This window comes from Lolium perenne, chromosome 5 (assembly GCF_019359855.2).
Source record: "Lolium perenne isolate Kyuss_39 chromosome 5, Kyuss_2.0, whole genome shotgun sequence".
Taxonomy (NCBI): domain Eukaryota; kingdom Viridiplantae; phylum Streptophyta; class Magnoliopsida; order Poales; family Poaceae; genus Lolium; species Lolium perenne.
In genome coordinates this window covers 131,556,044-131,565,806 of record NC_067248.2, presented here as the reverse complement: position 1 = coordinate 131,565,806, position 9,763 = coordinate 131,556,044, and the positions used below count along the sequence as shown (strand labels likewise).

Here is a 9,763-nt window from a genome sequence, read left to right as displayed (position 1 = left end):
AATTACAGTTGGGTAATTGACAAATAGAGAGAGCATAACAATGCACATACATATCATGATGACTACTATGAGATTTACTTAGGGCATTATGACAAAGAACATAGACCGCCATCCAGCATGCCTCTATGCCTAAAAAGCCCACCTTCGGGTTAGCATCCGCACCCCTTCCAGTATTAAGTTGCAAACAACAGACAATTGCATTAAGTACTGCGCGTAATGTAAACAATACAAATATCCTTAGACAAAGCATTGATGTTTTATCCCTAGTGGCAACAGCACATCCACAACCTTAGGGGTTGCTGTCACTCCCCCAGATTCAATGGAGACATGAACCCACTATCTAGCATAAATACTCCCTCTTGAAGTTACAAGTATCAACTTGGTCAGAGCCTCTACTAGCAACGGAGAGCATGCAAGATCATAAATAACATATATGATAGATCAATAATCAACTTGACATAGTATTCCATATTCATCGGATCCCAACAAACACAACATGTAGCATTACAAATAGATGATCTTGATCATGATAGGCAGCTCACAAGATCTAAACATGATGGCACAAGAGGAGAAGACAACCATCTAGCTACTGCTATGGACCCATAGTCCAAGGATGAACTACTCACGCATCAGTCCGGAGGCGGGCATGGTGATGTAGAGCCCTCCGGTGATGATTCCCCTCTCCGGCAGGGTGTCGGAGGAGATCTTCTGAACCCCCCGAGATAGGGTTGACGGCGGTGGCGTCTCTGGAACTGTTCTCGTATTTCGGCTCTCGGTGTTAGGGTTTTCGGGGACGAAGGAATAAATAGGCGAAGGGGCAGCGTCGGGGGAGCCAGGGGGCTCCCTCCCCACATCACGGCGCGGGGGGCCCCACAGCCGCGCCGCCTTATGGTGTGGGCCCCCTGCTGGCCTTCCTCGACTCTTCTTCGGTCTTCTGGAACACTCCATGGAAAATAGGGCCGTGGGCTTTTGTTTCGTTCAATTCCGAGAATATTTGTAAACTAGCTTTTCTGAAATAAAAAACAGCAGAAAACATGAACTGGCACTGTGGCATCTTGTTAATCGGTTAGTCCCAGAAAATGCATAAAAACACTATAAAGTATGAATAAAACATGTAGGTATTGTCATAAAACTAGCATGAAACATAAGAAATTATAGATACGTTGGAGACGTATCAGCCGCCGGTGAGGTGCTGAGGCGAGGCGCGGCCTTAGCCTTGTATATATTAGGGTTAGATCTGTAGGAGTATGGTCCTTTATGGCGTATGGGAGTAGGGTACCAGATCTTTGCAGCCAGATCTGGTGCATCCTGCTGGTGTTCATCCTCTCTGTTTTGAGCAGGACTTTTAGCTCGCTGGAGGTGGTGGGAGCAGCGGGGGTCTCCATCAATAAGACTGTTGAGTCAGTTAATCAGAGCATCCAGCTTCTGCTCAGGCAAGCTCCTTCTCTCATCTTGGCCGACCATGGCGGCGAGGGAGTCGAAAGGGGGAGCTTTGTCTCGGTGTCTGCCGGAAGCTGGTGGATTCTCTGTCGATTGAGCTCGGGTAGTAGTGTTTTCTTGTGGCAGTTTTTCCTGGCCGGCCGTGGTGGCGAGGAGGAAGACGGCGGCAGATCGACTTTCTACTACCTCTTGCTCAACCGAAGTCTGCCTAAAGGGTGCTATGATGTACTGGACAGTGATCTTCCTGCAGAACACGCGGCGTCCCCGACTGACACCGCGATCTTCGGCCGGCATGGCGACCTTATTTCAACCTCCTTCTCGGAGGCTCTCCTTGGGGTTCTTCGCCGTATCTCGACACAGCCTAGAAGCCAAGTGGTTCGTCCCCGGAAGCTAGGAGGTGTCCGGCGGCAGAAGTCCATCGCCGGAAATGGGCCATCGAGCGCTCTGCCCAAAGATCTCGGCGGCGACGCCTGGAGATCGTCGGCGTTTGGTGGCAGAGATACCCAAGGACCCGATTGCTTTTCATTTTCTTGTTTTAGGGTGTTTTTTTTTGTAAAATCGAAGGCATTTTCTTCAAATTGTATGGTTCTTAGGACGAGTGATGTTAGGGGCCTTCTTGTAAAACTGCACCTGCCACGTTTTGATTAATCTAGAGTCTGGAATGTTCAAAAAAAGTTTAAATAAAGGGAAAATTTGCTACATGATGTTGTTATTTTCTGGCGTTTGCTAAAACACACCGCCCGATTATATCTTTGCTAGGAACCATTTCAATTTTGTGGTACATTTGATAAAACACATCACCTATCCAAAAGCGAAAAGTTTTGCACTTTTTCTTCAAAACCATTCATAGCATGGTCATCTCAGCCAAAAGTGCAAAATTTTCCCTCTTTAGACAGATGATATGTTCTATCAAATGTGGCACAAAATTATAATGGTACCTAATAAAAACATAATCGGACGGTGTGCTTTAGAAAACACTAGAAAATAATGTGTTCCATAACAAAATTTCTCTTAAATAAATCTCAAAATTGAGGGAGTAGCTCGCCACATCATCGACAGAGGGGTCGACAAGGAGAATGGAGAAGGAAAATGAAATTGAAGCGTCATAGGGAAGGGAAGCCTCTCAACGGTGCCAGCTGGCGAGATGGAGTGGTCAGCAATGAGTCCACTAGGCCCGATCGACGGTCCATCCGCTTCCACATCGACGGCCAAACGGCATCCACGTACGCGTCCAGCTCCGCGCCCACATCGCTCCACGTCCGTCCACGGCTCCCGCACCCTCTTCCTCCCTCGTATCGTATGGGTGGCTCAGACCGCGGCTCGTAACAGCAGTAGCATGGCCGCCATGGTGAGAGCATGCATGCCGCTCCGCACCCCTCCTGCCGCCGCGTCCGCCTCGTCCTCCGCCGCCACCACGGCCGCTTCTCCTAGCAAGCCGCGCTCGAACGCCCGCGTGCTCGTGCTCGGCGGTACCGGTCGCGTCGGCGGCTCCACGGCCACCGCGCTCTCCAAGCTCCGTCCGGACCTGAACATCCTCATCGGCGGCAGGAACCGGTAATTACCACATCGCTGAGTTCATTCGCATGCCATCAACTTGAACTGGGAGCGTTTGGTTTCGGTAACTAATTAGTAAATTTACACACATTTCAACTCACAAATGCAAACCACAAGTCCCCAACTTAGTTTGTGGTTGCTAACTACGTTGGGTTGTGCTTATTTTATAATCTGTTAGTATTGAAAATCAGCCACGAAAGTAGTAGGAAAAAACTGGGCAAACAAACATTAAATAAAATAGACAAAAGCGGGTGGAATAGACGGGGTTATAGTAATCCACAACGCAGCCATTTATTAACGTCCGGCGAAGTTTAGTTTTCTCTGAAAGCATCAGGTACTTGCACTCCTTCTCTAGCTAACTTATGCTTACATGTGTTCTAATTTACCAGGGAGAAAGGCGAATCTTTGGCATCTAAACTCGGCGTCCAATCCGAGTTTGTGGAAATCGATACCGGCAACGCATCCATGTTGAAGGAAGTGCTACAAGGTCAGTACTGCAAATTATACAACAACCTGTGCTTAGTTGAGACCAATTTGTAATTTTCCTTCATGACCATGAGAGAAGGGAACTTAAGATTTGAAGTTTTCAACTTCCCCCAGATGTGGATTTAGTTGTTCATACCGCTGGACCTTTCCAAGGGGGAGCTGAATGCACCGTCTTGCAGGCGGCCATATCGACGAAGGTGACTGGAAACATGCTATCCCTGAGGAAAAGTGCATAAATGTTGCGACATCCGTTGAACTTCATTTTAGTGATATCATAATTGACTGAAAATGCTATTGGCTCACTGAAACTTTTATGAACAGACAGCATATATCGATGTTTGTGATGATATGGACTATTCATGGAGAGCCAAAGCTTATCATGAAGAAGCAAAAGCTCAAGGAATTCCAGCTATTACAACTGCCGGCATATATCCAGGAGTGAGCAATGGTATTGCTTCACATTCTTGTCATACAACACCACAATTCGGCTTGCTATTTTTATATCAATATTTCCAAGTAATAGCTATATGCTCTTTGGTCTGTTTCCATTAGTGCCCGCGAATGTCCTTGTTCTTTTGATTAGCACTACAAGTGTGTAAACTCTGATAGTTTTTTTTAATGTCACATCTGATAGTTAGACAAGGATATGCTACTCCAAAATAGTATTCGTCGCCCAAAAATATATTCCAAAATAGTATCCATAAACCAAATGGAAAGATATTTTGTGAGTCCAAGCTAGTATAAAAGAGGTAGGAACTTTGAAATCACCAACCTCATTTAGTGATTTGTGTCATGCACGTGTTCATATGCCAAAAGTCAAAAGATATGTAGAAACTTAAAGCTACTCCGTATCAGAAAATATGTTCATCAATGTAGAAATATATGAATGTCTCATACTTCGAGTTTTCCTTAGAATGGCATTTTCAGCGGAAACTTTTTGTGGAATTGGACACTGAACAAGTGCCCTGTAAACACAAAAAATCAAGGGCATTTTGATTCCTAATAAGGGCTGAATATGATACTGTATATGTTGTAGTTTAGTTCGTTTCTATGCCAAGGTTGCAGTGTGCAAATGTTGGGATGGTAAGCTCCATCGGTGTTGGGCCATCTGTTATATTAGATTATTTCATTACGAAAGGGGAAAAACTTATACTAGAAGTAACCATGGAAACACAGGAAAAATCTCATTCAGCTGGGAACTCACGAACTTGGTAGGAAGGAACTAGATCATATATGTATTATCCCGTTAAGGAAGTGTGTGTAGTTCATTTTGTGTGCTTTTTATCACAGCCCACGCTTGTTCATTTAAGAAATTTCTGCAAATATGTAGAAGACTGTATCCTATTTTTAGTGCTTATTCGTGCACTGAATTGTTTTCTAACAGTGATGGCCGCTGAGCTTGTGAATGCTGCTAGAAATGAAGATGGAGAACCTGAAAGACTAAGGTTAGGAGATCTCAATATTTTCTAGAAAAATAAAGTCAAATCAGACATTAATTACATAAGGGTGGTTTGACTTGATTCTCGATCCAGATTTTTGGCCATGTTGCTAAATCCTTTTTAGATTCTTCTATTATACTGCAGGTTCTGGTGGTGCTGGTCCAACGATATTGGCAACAAGTTTTCTGCTTCTTGGGGAGGATGTAATTGCATATAACAAAGGTACTTTGACTTCTTTATTATTGCACCACTGGTACTTCTCAGAGCAGTGGAAAGATGAATTCACTAACATTAGGAATGTAGGAGAAGAAATCAAATTGAAGCCCTACAGTGGAGTTCTCAACATTGATTTCGGAAAGGGGGTCAGAAAGAGAGATGTTTACTTACTGTAAGTGTTTTGGATATTCTTTCACCCTTCTAGATCTTACAATTGACATACCAGAAATCCAACATGGCGAAAAGTTACTATTTACGTTTTATACCTTGCATTTGACAAACGGAAAATCCAATGTCAACTATTTCAGGAATTTGCCTGAAGTGAAGAGTGCTCATAAATTTTTAGGTGTGCCAACTGTCAGCGCTCGATTTGGTACTTCTCCATTCTTCTGGAACTGGGGAATGGAGGCTTTCGCCAACTTTTTACCTGTTGTATGTGTTCTCAGTTATCCTTTTTTAAATTTCATGCGAGCTCTTTTATTATTGTTTCCATCAGTATTGTAGTGGTATTAATTAAAGAGAGTGAAATTGCAAACAACCAATAACACTTCTTTTCCTAGAATTTAAGCAATTAACCAATTCTATATGTTATTGGGCCTGAAAATGAGGATTCACAATTCGGATAAAGTTGATGAGTTGGTGCTAATATGGACTATACCTGACTTCAACTTGGTCCCTTTTAGGAGTTCTTGAGGGATAAAGAAAAGGTTCGAGAGTTGGTTGAATTAGTTGATCCCCTTGTCCGAGCTATTGACGGCTTTGCAGGGGAGCGTGTCTCCATGAGAGTAAGTATTTCCTTACCTCTATTTTCAAAATACCAGCTCTTCAAGCTGTGTCCAGCGTTTGAGCATACTAATTATCCTCAAGCTGTGTGTATTGTAAGAGCATATAATTTCTACTCCAGCTGTGTCCAGATTGTTGGATCAAATTTATTTTGTTTGTGCAGGTAGACTTGGAATGTTCGAACGGCCGAAATACTATTGGATTGTTTTCTCACAGAAAGCTGTCTGTGTAAGTACAACAAGCTTTCTGCATCCATGACCTAATTGATCTTTGCTGTTAGTATTCAACGGCTATCAGATTATGTATCCATAGCTTGCAGTTAGTGAGCCTAACTTTAGTTTTATCGACGGCACATACTATGGTGCACTTTCCCAGTTCAGATTATGTATCCATAGCTCCCAGTTACTGAGCGTATATTCACGAGTTCCCTTTCATTTTAGAACGTCTCTATGTTTCTTTATGCTATGGTGCACTTACCCAGTTCAGAAGTGCACAAAATTATTCCAGGCAATCTATATGCATCTCATATGAGCACCCTACGTTGGATTTTCAGATCGGTAGGCCATTCAACGGCTGCATTTGTTCTAGCAGTTCTGGAGGGAAGCACTCAACCAGGTGTTTGGTTCCCTGAAGAGGTGAGTAGTGCTCTAATGGGAAGACAAACAATGGAATAGTTAACACGAGAAACTCCTCTGCACCACACAAAGATGGAGAAACTCTTTCACTTTCTAAAATCTTCTCAATTACTATTAATGCAGCCAGAGGGAATAGCAATTGAATCAAGAAAGCTTCTACTCGAGCGTGCTTCCCAAGGGACAACAAACTTTGTGATGAACAAGTGATGTCCTCTCTATCCTATTTTCAAATTTGAAGTGGTTAACTAATATCTTGTATGCTAGCTAACATAGTTCTGTCACTTCGATTGGTAGGCCTTCCTGGATGATAGAGACCGACCCAAAGGAAGTTATCTTAGGAATATACGTGTGAAACAACTGGAAAACACACACCTGAATCTGGATACAACATTTTACAACTATATCCTAATTTTGTTGATCAAATGTCGGAGAAACTTACAAAATTTTGGACGTATGATCAAGGATACAACGTAGAAAGAAGTTGTGCAGGCAGCTTGCAGCAAGCAGAATCCTCCATTCCTGTGTGATTCTTTGGTCGTGCTGTTGGAAAAGGCTGTAAATAACATAATGATTTTGTTTGCTAGGGAAGTGCAGAGTGAGAAAAACCGTGCCATGTAAAGTTGTCAGGAAAAATGTGTACCAGGTCTGTAACTGAACTAAATGATTATAGAAGCTGAGCATTATTGCATGAAAGTGGTCTCATCTGAAGCTATTAGATGCAGCAATTGTGGTACTAAATGGGAAAGAAAGAGTACAAGAATTATGATGCGTGAAGGTGAAATACAAGAAAAGGAAATTTCCAGGTTGACTCAAATTTGTGCAGAGATGCTCTTGACTAAATGTTTCGACTTATCATCGTGTAGCATTCCATACAAGCAAGTATTGTACTGTTACCTCTTTCAGAGGTAGATTAATTTACACGAAGACGTGTGTGCCACAAGCTAGTAAGGGAATTGAACAACAAATCATCACAAAGTCAGATAGACAATCATCACAGAGCTAGATCGACCAATGACAGCACCATAGCTAAATAACACATTCCTTTTTAGCAAGCTCCTTTAGCAGCTCCGGCGAGTCTCCTGGTGCTGTAGCATCCGTCTGAGTTGCCTGCACGGTCGCTTGAGATGGAGCAGGAGCAAGAGTAACATTCTGCACCCAGTGCTCCACAAGCCTTTCCACAGGCACCTTGATCACATCGCGGCGAACGCCCATGTCTGACACATATCGCCCCACACAGTACATGCTGCTCGTCACAACAGCCAGACCAGCAACACTAGTTGTCATGAAACGCAGCGGTGAAGAAGCCACTGCGCTGAACCCAGCATAAAGGGACGCCATCTGCCCGCTGCGCCCAAGGCTAAAAGCAGTCTCGATAAGCAGCTCCGTCTTGCAATATATTGCGAAGTCCTCGCAGTTGTTCTTGAACAGACTGTACATGCCAAAGCCGCTGTTGAGGAGGTGCTGGGCACGGTGGACGACAACTTGAGCAGCATCGGAAGGGGCCATGGTGCACGTCCCTCCTCGTGCTTTGGCGAGGAAGAAAGTGGGCGACACGGAATAGTCGAAGAGGTAGAGACTGCCACCGTCCAAGAAGCAATCGAGGCATGACATTATGACTCCCTCAGCCTTGATCAGGTGGCCGCATTTCTCGCAGGGAGGGCCGTCCCCCGTTGCAGGAGAGGAGCTAAACAGAAATTTGTCCATGAACGTTCCTGTCCCGATTTCATGCCCAGCTGCTCTGGTGAAATGGATAACCATGCCATCTCCAGCGTATATCCCTGAAATTGGAAGATCAAATTAGACGATGGAAGTTGCACAACAGGAAAACTTGTCAAGAGCGCAGCATGAACACGTATTGCGTCGATGAGCATATTCCTGGACAATATCAGTAAGGCACAGGCAGCATGAGCATTGACTTTCATATGCAATGTGGCTTGAGAAATAAGCAGATCGCTCTATAAGATGCTATATTGCTATTCAGTGTGAAAAAGCTTAATGAAGAAGTGAAAGATTTACAGGTCGTTGCACTAGATATAAATGATATGCAAACGAGTATTAACAGTCGAGAACAGAAATTAGGTGCACAATTTAGGCTGTAGCTGGATCACATAAAACGCCAACCCTGTCACATGCCTGAATCTAAACACCCATCGTTGTAATCTTTTTTACGTCAGATTCCAAAGAGTAGAGGGGAACCACCGAAGATCCTCCACGCTGAAGATCAAAATTTGCAAGGTCCAGGGTTATTTGGAAGACCTCTTCGACAAAATTACACATGAATGGGGACCAGCCCAAAAACCGTAGTACTAGCATATTGTCACCAACAAACTTAATTTCCCCCTAGCAAGAAGGCATTCTACACGCCGAAGCCGCCAAACAGATTGATTAGGAGATGAATCCACATAGATTGTTGCAGAGCATCTTCAAGGTGACCCCAGAGGAATTAGGTGTACGATTAATGGCGGTATGGTCCTTGATTACTCTTCAACGAACCGATTGATACAGATAGCCTGGGGGTAGGTTGGGGGAAAGGAGGGGAGGGGATTACCGACCGTGGTGGGCGTAGATGTAGGCGGACCTCCACGAGTAGATGTGATCCCCGGCGGCGATGTCCTCCCGGGACACCCGATTCGACAGCACCCCCACCATTGCGTCGATCCAACGCTCCGGTCGCAACTCGCAACCGAATCCCCAAATCTGAAGCGGCAGAGATGGGCAGGGCTAGAGAACTATAATCATCCTCGTCCGCTTGCGATTGGGAGACCTTCTCCGCCCCTGCTTCGGGGTGCCGCTTGCTTAACGGCAAAGAATGCCCTGGATGAACGCGGATGGCGACGGCAATCGGTTTAGGGTTGGTTTAGGCTACGAAGCAAGGGCACGAGCAAGCGGCCGATGTTGCCCTACCGGCTAGCGCCTGTTGTCCGCTGCGTAGTAGGGTTTTATTTTGGATCTCTAAAACAAAAAACAAAAAACAAAAAACAAAACAAAAAAACATAAGCAAATGAAAGATCATAGTTGTATGTAACTCTAAGTATAGGCCGTATGGTATCTATAAATACTTTCTTTTTTTTGAGCTGGATAAATACTTCATATATGAAAGTGCATATATATTCGGTACTTCATATATGAAAGAGTTCACCTCTTGGTGGCTTTGGATTGTGCTCGAGTCATGGGTCCACTTGCGAGATTTGTTGGTTTTGTGGGACTATG

The 9,763-nt window shown here is 44.3% G+C and overlaps 2 protein-coding genes across 2 annotated transcripts; one reads left to right on the top strand and one right to left on the bottom strand.

The window, feature by feature from the left end:
• The first annotated feature begins 2,743 nt into the window (after positions 1-2,743).
• On the top strand, positions 2,744-7,246 carry LOC127299888 (uncharacterized). The gene is made up of 13 exons (XM_051329926.2): positions 2,744-2,994; positions 3,384-3,481; positions 3,595-3,677; positions 3,802-3,928; positions 4,865-4,925; positions 5,044-5,141; positions 5,223-5,307; positions 5,444-5,567; positions 5,819-5,920; positions 6,082-6,146; positions 6,472-6,553; positions 6,677-6,756; positions 6,848-7,246. The coding sequence occupies exons 1-13, from the start codon at positions 2,777-2,779 to the stop codon at positions 6,903-6,905; spliced, it is 1,281 nt and encodes a 426-aa protein (XP_051185886.2). The 5' UTR covers positions 2,744-2,776; the 3' UTR covers positions 6,906-7,246.
• A 138-nt stretch (positions 7,247-7,384) lies between these two features.
• On the bottom strand, positions 7,385-9,474 carry LOC127299890 (protein LEAD-SENSITIVE 1). Its single transcript, XM_051329927.2, has 2 exons — positions 9,106-9,474; positions 7,385-8,331 (listed from the first exon to the last, which is right to left on the bottom strand). Exons 1-2 carry the CDS (start codon positions 9,200-9,202, stop codon positions 7,580-7,582), a joined length of 849 nt encoding a protein of 282 aa, XP_051185887.1. The 5' UTR covers positions 9,203-9,474; the 3' UTR covers positions 7,385-7,579.
• Between the last annotated feature and the right edge of the window lie 289 nt (positions 9,475-9,763).

Coding starts and splice junctions, on each gene's coding strand:
- LOC127299888 (XM_051329926.2), top strand. CDS start 2,777: ATGGCCGCCATGGTGAGAGCATGCATGCCGCTCCGCACCCCTCCTGCC. Junction 5,142..5,222: donor TGTAATTGCATATAACAAAG/GTACTTTGACTT, acceptor TTAGGAATGTAG/GAGAAGAAATCAAATTGAAG. Junction 6,147..6,471: donor TCTCACAGAAAGCTGTCTGT/GTAAGTACAACA, acceptor TTGGATTTTCAG/ATCGGTAGGCCATTCAACGG.
- LOC127299890 (XM_051329927.2), bottom strand. CDS start 9,202: ATGGTGGGGGTGCTGTCGAATCGGGTGTCCCGGGAGGACATCGCCGCC. Junction 8,332..9,105: donor CTACATCTACGCCCACCACG/GTCGGTAATCCC, acceptor TTCCAATTTCAG/GGATATACGCTGGAGATGGC.